Raw genomic sequence first — 14,608 nt, 5'->3', positions numbered from 1 at the left:
ATATACTGGATAAAATATGTTAAAAATATTGAATACTTACAAATAAAAATATTGATATAAAACTACATATTTGTAATAAAATATTTTTAATATTTTAAAATATTTTAAAAATAACAAAAGCAAGGGAAATCCTTAGGTGACAGAGGTCAAAAAAATTAAAAGCCAGAGTGGACACACTAGACATTTGTGGATAAAACAAATCCTACTGAAGACAAGCATTTGTTTAAAAAAAAAAAAAACAATCACAAGCCACACATGAGGAAAAGTATGGTGATACAGTACATAGGTGAATTGGTATTCTCTAAGTAATAAAGAAAAATCTGAAAGATATTATCAGTTCTTTTTAAAAATTTTTATTATTTTTTAAATTTATATCCAAGTCAGTTAGCATATAGTGTAATAATGATTTCAGGAGTAGAATACAGTGTGTCTTCCTTAATGCCCATCACCCATTTATCCCATCCCCCACCCACAACACCTCTCACAACCCACTGTTTGTTCTCTGTATTTAAAAGTCTCTTATGTTTTGTTCCCTCCCTATTTTATATTGTTTTTGCTTCCCTTCCCTTATGTTCATCAATTTTGTAACTTAAATTCCACCTATGAGTGAAGTCATATATTTGTCTTTCTCTGTCTAATTTCACTTAGCATAATATACTCTAGTTCCATCCACATAATTGCAGATGGCAAGATTTCATTCTTTTTGATCACCAAGTAATATTCCATTGTGTGTATACATCACATCTTCTTTATCTGTCGATGGACAGTTGGGCTCTTTCCATACTTTGGCTATTGTCGATAGCACTGCTGTAAACATTAGGGTGCATGTGCCCCTTCAAAACAGCACACCTGTATCCCTTGGATAAATACCTAGTAGTGCAATTACTGGGTCGTATCAGTTCTTTTAAATGATGAAGGGGAAAATAAAGAGGAGAAGCCATAATGAAATAAGTGAGTACTATGAGAACATCTGAGGTTAAGCTACCCACCCAGGGTGGCATGGCTAAAGTGGTAGGCTCAGGTTCCCCACACTTGTGCTCTTCCTCGCTGACCTACAGGTACTGAGGTCAATGTGAAGAGTCTGCTGGGCCTCCCAGAGCAGCAGTAAAAGCGGGTTTGGAGAGAGGTAGAGAGTGCCTGGTTTCATCTTATTTCTCTCCCACTGTACTCTGGTCCACAGAGCTCCAGAACTGGGCGTGTCCTCCTAACATGGCCTCCACCGCCTCCCCTCTGCCGCCTACCACTGAGGTTGCCAGTTCTGAGAACAGCAGCTCCTTCTATGACTATGAGTACTACCTGGACAGTGTGGCCTTCATGCTCTGCCGGAAGGATGAGGTGATGTCCTTTGGCAGGACCTTCCTGCCAGTCTTCTACAGCCTGATCTTTGTGCTGGGTTTGGGAGGAAACCTCTTTCTTCTAGTGGTCTTGCTCCGGTACATGCCTCGCAGGCGGATGACTGAGGTCTATCTGCTGAACCTGGCCATCTCCAACCTCCTGTTTGTGGTGACACTGCCTTTCTGGGGCATCTCTGTGGCCTGGCATTGGGTCTTTGGGAGTTTCTTATGCAAGATGGTGAGCACCCTCTATACCATCAACTTCTACAGTGGCATCTTCTTCATTAGCTGCATGAGCCTGGACAAGTACCTGGAGATCGTCCACACTCAGCCCCACCACAGACTGAGGACCCGGGCCAAAAGCCTGCTCCTGGCTGCCATGGTATGGACTGTGGCCCTGGCTGTCTCCATCCCTGACATGGTCTTTGTGCAGGCACATGAAAACCCCACAGGCGTGTGGAACTGCTATGCAGATTTCGGAGGACATGGGACCATCTGGAAGCTCTTTCTCCGTTTCCAGCAGAACCTCCTGGGGTTTCTCCTTCCACTCCTTGTCATGATCTTCTTCTACTCCCGCATTGGCTCTGTGCTGGTCAGGCTGAGGCCCCCAGGCCAGGGCCGGGCTCTGAAGATAGTCGTAGCCCTCGTGGTGGCCTTCTTTGTGCTGTGGTTCCCATACAACCTCACCTTGTTTCTGCACTCACTGCTGGACCTGCAAATCTTTGGGGACTGCAAGGTTAGCCAGCACTTGGACTATGCCCTGCAGGTGACAGAGAGCATTGCCTTCCTTCACTGCTGCTTCACTCCCATTCTCTATGCCTTCTCCAGCCGCCACTTCCGCGGGTACCTGAAGGCTTTCCTCATCACTGTGCTCCGGCACAGCCAGGCACCTTGCCCTGCACAGGCCCCACTATCCAGCTGTTCTGAGAGTAGCAGGCTCACTGCCCAAGAAGAAATGACTGGCATGAATGACCTTAGGGAGAGGCAGGCTGAGCATTCCCCCGACAAGAATGACGCAGGAGAAAATGAAGCCTGAGTGGCCATACCACAGTCTGGTGAGAGTGGATGGGACCCAGCTCAGTTGGGCATCCACCCAAAGTCCTCTCTTCAAGGGCCTTATGGACCGTGTTGTCAAACCCAGTGGTCAGTTCTCAGTTCTCAACCATCAGCAGCATTTACTTACTCCTGCCTCTTCCTTTCACTTTCTTTATTGCCTTCCAGGAAATCATACTCTCTTGCATGAATCGCTACAGTAGTGTCCTAACTGACCTCTGTGCTTCTTATCATCATGCTATGTCCTGTCATCTAATCTGCTCCCAGCAGCCAGCACGATCACCCACCCTCAGCCATCACTGCCGTCTTCCTCAGAGTAGTCCAAGGCTTGCCACCCACCAGTGTGCCCTCTTCCCTGTAGTTCAGCTGGGAAAATATTGTTGCAGTATCATTTAATGTCACAGCTTTGATGGCACTGCCAAGGGTCTGGCAAGCCGGAGGGCCTGGAAGTGCCCCACCTGGGGAACTTCCCAGGAGCATGAGAGTCAGCAGGTGGGATGCCAGGTGAACATGGCAGTCCAGGAGGCTCTTCCTTCTTGTGCTTCCCAGGCCCCACTCTGGAGCCTTCAAGGGTCCCTGGGGCCTGCACAATCAAGTCTAAATTTTTCGTCTGGCTTCAGGGCTGGAGCTTTCACATGTAGAATCCCATACGCCATCTTACCCTTATAGTCCGTCATTCCTTTTCACTTCCTGGACACCAGGAACCCCTTGTCTCTTACACATTCCCACCTCTATGTTTTGTGCTTGCCCACTTTCTTCTGTAACAGGGATCATTTTTTCAGCCAGCTGTCCCCTCATCCTTGTTCTTTAGCTGTCTCTCCTAAGGCCCCAGAGTCCCACTGTCAGGAAGGACTCTGAGCTCCATTGGTGCCCTGGGAAATGAAGCTCTGTATCTGAAGGTGGTGATTTGTTTGAGGATGTGGGGGAGTGGGGTTCTATTTTAGAGCTCCTGAAATCTGGTGCACAAGGGACCTCAGTCCTGCCCACATAGCAGCCTGACTGGTGAGATACAGCCTGAGCTGTAACAACTGGGTCTAGGTACCCAGAGTGTCTGACATCGTATCCATGATGCATAGATGAGATGGGATAAGGTATGCCAGCCAAGGGACACCTAGCAGGGCTTATCCCCAGCACTGGCAGATGTGTGTGCGTATAGTCTATGTGCACGTGTCTGTGTTGCTGTGTGGGCTGTGCATAGTACATATAGCTATGTGGATCTGACATGAATATGTCACTGTGTCCCCTGGGCCTTGTGTCTGTGTGTTCCTATGTGTCTTTCTCTAGCTGTGTAAGTGTGGGTATGTGCTCTCTGCAAACAACAGGTATATAAGAAGTGCCCTGAAGCCGATGCCCAAGGGGCAGGGGAAAGGGTGGCCACCAGTGACCCCTCGATCCCTCTCACTGTCCTGGTTGCCATGTACTGCAGCTGACCATAGCGAGGGCTCTGACTACAGCACAGAAGGCACTGGTCAGGAAGCAAGTTGGAGCTGGGCTCTCACAGCCCAGGCCAGGACAGAGACCTCTTCATCCTGACCTTACTTCCCAGTCCGCACCTCGGTTCCTCCTGCTGCTCTCCGTCTGCCCACCCAAAGGCCTAGTTCGCTGGCTACACTGCTCACGCCTTTCCAGGAAAGCTCCCAGGATTCTCTTGGTCCTCAGACTCTGTGGCAAGTTGGACTCTTCCCCTGGCTGACCCAGGGAGAGGGACAGGCATGGCTCTGCCTCTACCCTGTGAAATGTGGTTTGAGGGTTTACAGCTATTACTGCCTATGGAAAAAATATTTTTCTTTCCCAGGTACCTGCAGTTCCACCTTTGGCATGCCATCTCTGATCTTACTTTGTTATAAGCTATCCTTAGAGAATACACATAGTGGGCTTTTCTTTGAGGGAGAAAAAATTTGGTGCAGAAATGAGGATTTGGGGGTCAGGACTGTTGTGTCAGGACAGGTAGTGATTAGATGTATCCTTGGGGGTCTCAATCTTCCTACTGCCTCAAGGTCCTTGCTAGGGAAGGAAGGGTGGCCCTTGCAGAGAGTGTGTCCAGTCCCCATGCAAGGGCCGTAGGACTACAGGTGCCATGGGCCCCTCCTGTGCCCGCACCTGGGATTGGCCCCTATATGCACACTATAATCCTGGGTGCTCACTGCTTCCTGGGAGGCCTGTTGTTATGGGCTGTGTGACTGTATACTTGTAGTCGCCCCACACCTCTGACCCACTGAGGCTTCCCTTGGTCCCAGGTATACCCTCAAACATGCAGTTCCTGGGAGATCACTCTCAGTTGAGACCTCTTGGTCTTGACTTAATGGATTTGGGCCCTCTGTCCTGCTCCCCAGCCTGTTGACAGGCCAGGCCCTTGGTCTAGATTTCTTTGGGTATAGGGAAAATGAGGGGGTATAGCACCTGAGCAGTGCCCAGGAGGTGTGTGAAGGCCCTGCATCTTTGCCTGTATCCCAATACCTGCTCTGGCACAGGGCCTGGCTGTGTGGGGAGGTCATTGATAAGCTCTCCATGGTGGTTTCCAGCCTCTCAGTCCCCTTCTCCCTCCCCTGTTCTCCCTGTGTGTCTCTTCTTGTGCTCCTGGCCCCTTGTGGGATAGGTTAGGATATCCTGGCTTCTCCAAGGCAGTCAGAGCTCTGTCAGGCTCTAGACAGAGGTTGTCATTTGGGGGCAGTTAGACCCAGAGGAAGGCAGACTCTGGCCCACAGTCACATAGCTAGTGGGGACAGACTCCTGCCTCCAGCCCCAGCCCCAGCCCCAGCCCTTGCCTGAGTTACTCTAATAGCCTGTTATCTTGGCAAAACTCAGGGCAGAACAGCCAGCCTCAAAAAAATGCAGGAGGCCAGTCACAGATTTGGGAGAGGTGAGTGGAGAGAAGCCCCACTAGGCATCCTTGCAGGGGGTCTCTGCTGCCCAGCCTCCCTTCTCCAGGACCCTACGCCAGCTCCCAGTCACTGCTCCTCCTGTCCCAGCCCCAGCCACAGCCAGGCCCTGCCATCAGCCAGCTGTGGCTCTGGTAGCAGCACTTCCAGCCCTGGTAGGCAGGCCTGGCAATGGGACTGTCTCCATTTCACATGCCAGGAAGCTGAGTGAGGCCAGGGAGGGGAAGGAATGATTTGAGGATATGAAGTAAAGTAGCTGAGACTGAGCCAATTTTCTATCATTTAATCTCCATTTAGGGAATTGGGGGTCAGGGATGAAGTAATAAGATACCAAGCCCTGTGGGCTGCAGTCCAGGGGAGGGGGCAGGAGGAGGAAAGCAGGAAACAGAGAGCAACAACAAGTAACAGATGTGCTGGGACACAAGCTGTGTCAAGGGAACCTCAGGGGAGGGAGCCCATTTCTGGCCAGAGGCTGGAATGGGTGAGATCCAGGAAGGCCTCCAGGTTGGCAGTAAAAAGCAAGCAACTGTACTTTCCAGGCAGTTCCACTGGAGAAAGTTGGTAAGGCTGAATTGCACTGGACTGAACATTTGGGATCAACTGTGGCAAAATTTAAATGTCAGGTGCACGGAGGGGATGGGGAACCAGAAAAGTGAAAGTATGACAGGCAAAAGGTCTGGTGAACGGTCTCTGGCAGGTGGGTGCACAGAGGGCCAGGCAGGCCTGGTGTGCAGAGTGCTGAGTCATAGGAATGACAGTGGGGCTGGGGAAAAGAGGACAGTTTCGGAGGCACGACAGAGGGTTGAACTGACAGAACTGGGGCCTGACTGTATGTGGGTGAGAGTGGGGAGGAGATCCGGTTTCTCCCAGATCTGTCCTGGGGGATGGGGTGGGTGGTGGTGTCCTGAGCAGAGGCAGGCAGGGTAATCCGGAGAAGGAGGTGGTTCAGGACAGAGGTGGGGAGACACATGCTGAGTTCTGTGTGGGCCAAACTGAGTCAGAGGTGCTGTGGGACCCCAGCGGGGAGATTGAGGGTCTGGAAGTAGGAGAGAGCTCTGAACTCAGCTGTGGTTGTGGAGACCACAGGAGGGATTGAGACCACCCTGAGGTGGGAGTGTGGAGGGGAGACAAGGGCACTGAGGGGGAGGGGGGCCTTGAATAACTCCTATGTGAAAGGCAGCATTTCTCCAGACCTGCTCTATCTAATTCAGGAGCCACTAGCCACATGTGGTTGGTGAGCACTAGAATGTGGCTAGTCTGAAGTGAGATACACTGCAAGGGTAAAAAGTACATACCAGATTTTGAAGGCAACACACACACAAAAAGAAATTTAAAAAAAAAAAATATATATATTTTTTTTACTAATGTTTTATATATATATTTTGTCCCAATGTTACTAAAAAATACATATTTTACTAATGTTCTTATATTGACATATTGAAATGCTAATATTTTTGATCTATTGGGCTAAGTTAAGTATATTATAAACATTAACTTCACCTGTTTCTTTTTACCTTTTAAAAAAATGTATCAACTAGGAAATTAAAAATTACACATGTGGCTTGCCTCGTATTGCTTTGGACGAACCTGAATTCCACAGGATGTGGAGTAAGCATTGAGGAAGATAATACAGTGAGGTGGGAGGGTGGAGGTTAACATTTGCAGGACACTGTGTTACTCATGATGACTGGTTTCTGTACGGCAAGACTCGTCAAGCTATGCCGTCATTTCCCCAACTAAGTTTCCCCCAGATTTCCACCCCCTTCCCCTGGACTTCATGCGAGAGGAAGGTTCTGCAGAACCCACGGTGACAGACGGTGTTCCAAGAGAGAAAGATAAGCCCATCAGGTGGCTAGAGGAAAGCCAGAGAGCAAGGAAGGCGACTAGGACACAGGTAGGAGGTATCACAGAACCGGAGGGTGAGGGTGGGGCTTCAGAGGGGTGAGAGGAGGCGGAGACCCTAATGGAGTCTCCCTGGCCAGGCCTGCGGCCCCCTTGGCGGAGCTCACTTGGCAGGACGCAGGCGGTAGCGGAACCGCACCTCACGGCTCGGCTGTGTGGTGCCAAAGCCCCAGCGCCGGGGGTCCACAGGTGGCACAGGTGTATCAGGATCCACCAGTTCCAGGTCAAAGTATGTGACCATGAGCAGGACAAAAAGCTTCATCTCACTGAGGGCCAAGAACCTCCCAGGGCAGATGGAGACACCCGAGCCCCACGGCATGGTATAGTGGTGGATCTTCTTGCCTGACTTGTAGAAGTCCACTTTGCGACTACCGTTGGGGTTGAGGAAGCGATCGTATTTGAAGGCAGTGGGTTCCGGGTGGATGTCAGGATCCATGTGCACTGAAAGATAAGGGAAGAGGGCCACGATGTCTCCACTGCGGAGCAGGTACTCCTGTCCACTGGCCATCTTCAGCATATGGTCACCGTGCACCACTCTGAGGAGGGTGGGTGCGGTCCCCAGCCTCAGCGTCTCCTCCATCACGCTGTCCAGCACTGGCGTGTGGTGCAGGGCGCTGATCTCAACGCCAAAGGATTGCCTAGCCTTCAGCTTGGCCTCCCCTAGGACTCGGGCAGCCTCCTCCCTCACAGCACGCATGGCTTCCGGGTGCTTTAGGAGGAACAAAAGGGCCCAGAAAGAATTAGGCCCCGTGTTCCCCTGAGAGGCCCAGAGCATCATGAAGTTGAACTTGTCTTGCATGGCTGGGGCCGTTCCCTGCTCCCTCAGACACTGAAGCATGTAGGAGATCCAGTTGCTTATGCCATTCTTCTCAAGGTTGTGGTTCACGGAGAGCATCCTGTGGAAGAGCCGCTGGAGCCGGGCCACTTCTAGCCACTCCCAGGGCCCCAGCAAGGAATAAACAAACCTGGGGAACAAGAGATCAAACTTGCGGAACTGGACAAATAACTCCTCTGCCTGTAGCAGGTCCTGCTCCTGGTTCTTCGTACAGCCAAATAAGCTCAGGTAGCCGGCCTTGAACAACACATTGTAGCAGAAGTGGAAGAGGCCGTCTTCACGCCAGCAACCAGCATCCAGACTCTGGCCCGTGGGCCCCAGTAAAACCAAGGACAGGCTGTCCAGCATGGTTTTGTTGAGATCCTCCAAGCCATCCCCCATGAGGTATTTGGTGCTGGCAGAGTGTATCATCCGGTGGTCTCCCTGCATGGAGCGGTAGCCAAATACCTTTAACACCAGTTTTTCTGCATATTTCACAAAGTCTAGTTTTCTCTGTGCATCCTTGAGGATGGAGCCAAAGGAGAGCGGGTCCATGACAAAGGTGAAGTACTGGCCCCCTAGCTGCACTGTGAACACATCTCCATGCTTGGCCCGCATATACTTCAGGAATTCAAACATATTCTTCCGGAAAGCCACGGCATGGCCCAGCCAGGGTACGAAGCCCTTATCCAGAGGGGGCTCCTGGGGTCTGCGTTGCCGGAACAGCCCCAGCAGCCACAGGCACCCCACCACGGCCACCAGCAGGGTTCCCAGCACCAGACCCCAGAGCACCATGGCTATGCTCTTCCAGGTTGAGCTCTGGACACACTGTTCTCTAAGTGCCAGAGAGCTTTTGAGAGGCCTTGACAAGCTGGGGGTGGACCTGGACCTTGCCCTGTGGCAGTAAGTTATACCAAAAATCCCTGGCAAGACAGTACCTAGGAGCAAAACGTTCTCCTAGATTTAGCACTTGCTGCAACCTCGTCGTGTGGAAGGAGGGGGTGGGACCAGAAGGAAGCCCAGAAAGAAGCCTCGCCTCACCAGCTTTAGGCTTTGCTGTAATCTTTTCAGACCCAGCCCCAGAATGGTATCTACAAAGCTCTCATGGATCCCACCCCATCCCCACGATTTACTGACCATTCACACCTGTATTTTTTCAAGGATTCATTTATTCATTAGTTTACTACCTCACTCAGCATAAATTCAACACTCATTTATTAAGTTTCACATTTAGGGGTGTCTCAGTGGCTCAGTCAGTTAAGTGTCCGACTATTGATTTCGGCTCAGGTCATGATCTCATGGTTCACGAGTTTGAGCCCTGTCCTGGGCTCTGCACTGATAGTACGGAGCCTGTTTGGGATTTTCTCTCTCTCTCCCTCTCCCTGTCTCTCTGCCCCTCTTCCACTCTAAATAAATAAATTAATTAAATTAAATTAAAAAGAAAAGTTTCACATCCTGTCCGTTCCTCATTATTAAATGACCCAGAGAGCCTCCCAGACTGATGACTCTTAAAGCAGAGGTTCAGACTACCATCCCTCAGCCTCTGGACTGGAGCCCTACCCCTGGCCTAGTTTGCACACTTCTCTAGCAAGAAAGACAGATTCGGAATCTTGGAATTATGAAACGTCAGAGATGAGAAGGACTTCAAACCAATCACTTTATTTCATGATAAGGGTGTAGTCTCAGAGTATAGTGGGAACTTTCTCTCACTGCTGTCCTGGCTTGGGTGAGGTGAGCTGACCATTTACTGGGGGCCTTCTGTGAGGTGTCAGGCTAGGTCCCTGCCAGCAGGCCCAGGAAGGAGAAAGTTCTGCCATTGACTCTAAGGCCATTGTTGCAATAAGGTGAGGTTCAGACTCAATTCAACCAGTTCTAGCGACCTCGGGTTACTCTTTAACTTCCTAATTGATTGGCAAACAGGGACTTTATCTCCTCTGATTTCCACATGACCTCTTGAGTTCCCTTTGCCTTGTGCCGTTCCTCTCTGCAGGTAGCTGGAAATGTCCACACTCTGCCTCCATGAAGTCCTCTCTGATTGCTTAGGGAAACCACAGCAAGTACTCAGAATCATCCACTCTCCCCAGCCTGAATCTGCAGTCAGAAATTGTCTGTGGGCCAACATGCATAAGCTAAACATTGTTCCCCAATTTTTAATGGATGGCAGCACCATGTTACACTCATTCTTACCTTGATTCATTTCATTCCCTCCCTCCTTGGAACAGTCCCATATATCCATTCAACAGATATTTACTTGGCACCTACTGCCAGAAATTCTGCTATAACCAACTTTGAATGAGACAGATATGGCCCCTGCTGCTCTCTCAGAAACTGAAGCATGTAGGAGTTCCAGTTGCTTATGCCATTCTTCTCCAGGTGGTGGTTCACAGAGAGCATCCTGTGGAAGAGCCACTGGAGCCGGGCCACTTCTAGCCACTCCCAGGGCCCTAGCAAGGAATAAACAAACCTGGGGAACAAGAGATCAAACTTGCGGAACTGGACAAATAACTCCTCTGCCTGTAGCAGGTCCTGCTCCTGGTTCTTCGTACAGCCAAATAAGCTCAGGTAGCCGGCCTTGAACAACACATTGTAGCAGAAGTGGAAGCAACCAGCATCCAGACTCTGGCCCGTGGGCCCCAGTATAACCAAGGACAGTCTGTCCAGCATGGTTTTGTTGAGACCCTGTCCTCAAGCCATCCCCCATGAGGTATTTGGTGCTGGCAGAGTGTATCATCCGGTGGTCTCCCTGCACGGAGCGGTCGCCAAATACCTTTAGTACCTGTCTAAGGAAGGGAAAAATATATTAAATCATTGCCCAGAGAAGTATGTAATTACAATTGTGTTAAAGGTAGCAAATGAGAGGAGCAGAGCGGAAAGTGGGGTGGGGAGTCCGGAAGGCCACACTGATTAGGTGGTAATTAAATGGAGGCCTGGGGGAAGGCAAAGTCTGGTCAATGCGTGTTGTATGGTGGTGGTGCTACAGGTGAAGGTCTGAGAGCTTTTGGGGTGTGCCGCCCAACATACTGTAGCAGCGCCGTTCCAAGGAACGGGGTGCACACACATTCGGGGCCAATGTGGCTGGAGGGCTCAGTGGAAGCCGAGGAGTTTTCAGCACCGTGCAGGCTGGGCAGGCTCAGCGCGAATTTGGGCTTTAACCTATCGCGCTGCACTCAACTCCTCTCATGCCAGCTGGTTCAGTCCACCTATAGCCACCGAAGGGCGGTCTGATGGAGGGCAGCGATCACTGGCTTTGCCAAGGGCAGAGGCTAGCCGGCCCCAGCGAAATCGGCCTATGCGGCTGTCCTCACAACCCTCCCGAGTGGCCGGAGGCCAGCTACCCAGAGCAAGCCCCAGGAGCCCAGCGGCACGCCTCACCATTCCCAAATAGGGTCGCAGCTCCGCTGGAGGGTGGGACAGAGAGTTACACAGGTGAACTCAGAGCCCTGGAAGGACCAAGGACACGCAGAGATGGCCTCCGGGCGTGCTAGAGCGGGCGCGGGCCCAAGCGCGGGAGGGGCAGTGACGCACTTCCGCCCTGGCAGTCTCTGCGACGGAGTCTGTAGGGTGGTGTGTGGGCAGTCCTCCGCGCGGAGGCGCTCTCTGTCCGTCCGTCGGCTGGGCTTCACGTAGAGGTGCTGTGTGGCTGTCAGTTCGTCTGCGGAGCTGGTCAGTAAGGGCGTGGGGCTGGGGGAAGGCGTGCGGACAAGGGCTGCCTCCTTCACTGCCACCGACGAGCTCGCTGAGCGTAGCCGCCACGTGGGTCCGTATTCCTGAGACTTCTCACCCCGGAGACCTGGCAGGAGCATTGTTTCCGCTGTCCTTCAACATTTTTTTTTGTGCTCCTTTCTTGCACACCTCGTTTGCCCATTCCGTGGTGGGCAGGGGTGGTGGGCTGTGGTTTGAGACCTCTAGACAGCGCTCGAGAGGGTCTCTGGTCCAGTCTGGTCTCATGTCTTTTCGTTCCATATATGGCCCAGAATTTTGAGCAATCGTGCACCCATTGGAGGGTTCCGTTCACCTGCTGTGGTTTCTATATTGGGATTCTTTTTGGGGTGTTCTTTATTTAGTGCAGCTGTACTGGCTATTCTCTGCCTCTTGTTTGCCCTTTGTTCCAATGCTTGATGGTATTCACTGCTCCCTCGGTGCCTCCTGCTTCCTGCCCACTACCTCACCCCCAGAAGTCAACAACAGTACTGTAGAAATGGAGATGCAGGGGGGAAATTGTTTCACTCTGCCTTTAGATCAAATAGTAGTCTCATTTGATTTTGGGCTGAACTTGTTTATGGCTTCTCTTAATTCCTAGCTTTCAAGGTTTCTTATTTTTCTAGGAAGAGAAGGAAATACCTCCACAGCAGCTGGGTTCTTGACAGCCTGGCCCCAGGTTAATTATTTTACTCCTAGTCTGTATCACATATACCAAGTGTCAGTGAAGTCAATGAGGGACTTAAAGGGCAAACTTGGGTTCTTGTTACAACTTTGTCACCAACTCATGACATGACCCAGGACATTTCAGTTTACCTCTCTGGGCCTTACTATTATGCTGTGTAAAACAGGAAGCTAAACTTGAGGTACTTGCCAGCAGTGAGATGCCATTATAAAGATATTGGGCTGTGCATTTGCTAAGAGACTTAGATGAGGGAATATAGTGGGAGAAGATGGAGGGATAGGATGGGAATTGGATTGATTGACCTTGAGCACCTATCCTGTTCATGTCTCTGTACTGGTCATCCCCATTGTGACTATAAACATCACTATTCTTTTTTTTTTTTTTTAATGTTTATTTATTTTTGAGACAGAGAGAGACAGAGCATGAACGGGGGAGGGTCAGAGAGAGGGAGACACAGAATCTGAAACAGGCTCCAGGCTCTGAGCTGTCAGCACAGTGCCCGACGCGGGGCTTGAACTCACGGACTGCGAGATCATGACCTGAGCCGAAGTCGGCCGCTTAACCAACTGAGCCACCCAGGTGCCCCTGAACATCACTATTCTTATTTTGAGAATTTACCATGAGCCAAGATGCTAGATGCTTTACATGTATTAAGCAATCTAATCCTCATCAACCTATGGGGAAGCTCCAAGACCACCCTAACATTCAGAGAGTCCCTAGAAGAACTAATGGGACTTGGCATACGGTTGTACTCCAAGATTTATTACAGTGGTGTACTAAGGATACATAGCCAGATCATAAGGGAAAAAGATACACAAGAAGTCTGAAAGAATCCACATGCAAGCTTCCTAAAGCTTTCTTCTTGAAAGAATAAATCATAACAGAAATTACAAAATACCTTGTGATGAATGAAAATTAAAACCAACATACCAAAAATCATGGTATATAGTGAAAGCAGTGTTCAGAGGTAAAATTATAGTTATAAATGTTTATGTTAAAAAAGAATATCTCAAGTCAATTACCTAAGTTTACACAGTAAGGAATTAGAAAAGAAGAACAAGCTAAACCCAAAGCTAGCAGAAAGAAAGCATAAAGATTAGAGCAGAGATAAATAGAGAATAGAGAAAATCAGTGAAACCAAAAGTGGTTATTTGAAAAGTTCAACAAAATTGAAAAAACTTTAGCTAGATTCACTAAGAAAAGAAGGAGAGAAGATACACATAATGAAAATCAGAAATGGAAGTGGAGACATAGCTACTGACCTTACAGAGATAGAAAGGATTATAAAAGGGCATTTTAATAATTTTATGTCAACACTATCAATAATTGTACATCAACAAATTAGATAACCTAGAAGAAATGGACAAATTCCTTGAAATACAAATAACCTTAACTGACTCAAGAAGAAATAGAAAATCTCAACAGACCTATAACAAGAGATTAAATCACTAATTAAAAGCATCCCAACAAAAACAAGCCCTAAACCAGATGGCTTCATTGGCAAACACTATCAAACATTTATTGTTTTTTAAGCTTTTTTTTTTTTGGTAATCTCTATGTGGGGCTCAAATCCACAACCCCAAGATCAAGTTGCTCCTCCAGCTGAGCCAGCCAGGCGCCCCTCTACCAAACACTTAAAGAAGAATTAACACCAATCCTCAAACCTTTACAAAAAATTTAAGAGAGAACACCTTATAACTTACTCTGGGAAGCCAGTAGTACCATGATTCCAAAGTCAGATAAGAACATCACATGAAAGAAAATTTCAGGCCAGTATCCCTTATGAACATAGATGCAAAAATCCTCAAAACAAAATATTAGCGGATCAAATACAATAGCATATTAAAAGGATGATTCACCATAAGCAAGTGGGGTCTATATCAGAAACAAAAGGGTGGTTGAACACAACATCGATATAATACAACATATTAATAGAATGAAAGAAAAAAACCCTACATGATCATCTCAATTAATGCAGAAAATTCATTGACAAAATTGAACATCCTTTTATGATAAAATATTTTAGAAGACTAAAAATAGAGGAAAAGTTCCTCAATATGATAAAGATTATTTATGAAAAACCCGTAGCTATTATCATACTCAATGGTGAAAGACTGAAGAATTTCCCTTTAAAATCAGAAGGCACAAGACAAGGAGACCCACTTTCACTGCTGCTATTCAACAGTATAGTGGAAGTTCTAGCCAGAGCTATTAGATAAGAAAAACATAAAAAGAGCCAAAT

General features: G+C 48.9%; 2 protein-coding genes and 1 long non-coding RNA gene across 7 annotated transcripts in view; 1 reads left to right on the top strand and 2 right to left on the bottom strand.

Moving 5' to 3' along the window:
* The window catches only part of ACKR2 (atypical chemokine receptor 2), a 54,096-nt gene extending 47,499 nt beyond the window's left edge, over positions 1-6,597 (top strand). For all 5 annotated transcript variants that reach the window (XM_045436973.1, XM_045436971.1, XM_045436970.1 and 2 more), the window contains one exon: positions 1,181-6,597. In XM_045436973.1, coding sequence (XP_045292929.1) covers positions 1,210-2,370 — 1,161 coding nt within the window. In that variant the 5' untranslated portion in view covers positions 1,181-1,209 and the 3' untranslated portion in view covers positions 2,371-6,597. The remainder of the gene's footprint in view (positions 1-1,180) is intronic.
* Positions 5,535-8,848, bottom strand: LOC123575930 (5-beta-cholestane-3-alpha,7-alpha-diol 12-alpha-hydroxylase). The gene has a single exon (XM_045436962.1). The coding sequence runs from the start codon at positions 8,775-8,777 to the stop codon at positions 7,272-7,274; it is 1,506 nt and encodes a 501-aa protein (XP_045292918.1). The 5' UTR covers positions 8,778-8,848; the 3' UTR covers positions 5,535-7,271.
* A 777-nt stretch (positions 8,849-9,625) lies between these two features.
* LOC123575933 lies at positions 9,626-14,608 on the bottom strand. Its single transcript, XR_006701106.1, has 2 exons — positions 11,355-14,608; positions 9,626-10,762 (listed from the first exon to the last, which is right to left on the bottom strand). It is a non-coding gene; the product is annotated as an uncharacterized LOC123575933 (long non-coding RNA).

This window comes from Leopardus geoffroyi, chromosome C2 (assembly GCF_018350155.1).
Source record: "Leopardus geoffroyi isolate Oge1 chromosome C2, O.geoffroyi_Oge1_pat1.0, whole genome shotgun sequence".
Taxonomy (NCBI): Eukaryota; Metazoa; Chordata; class Mammalia; order Carnivora; family Felidae; genus Leopardus; species Leopardus geoffroyi.
The sequence above is the reverse complement of the archived record's forward strand: the minus strand, read 5'-3'. Positions and strand labels throughout refer to the sequence as shown.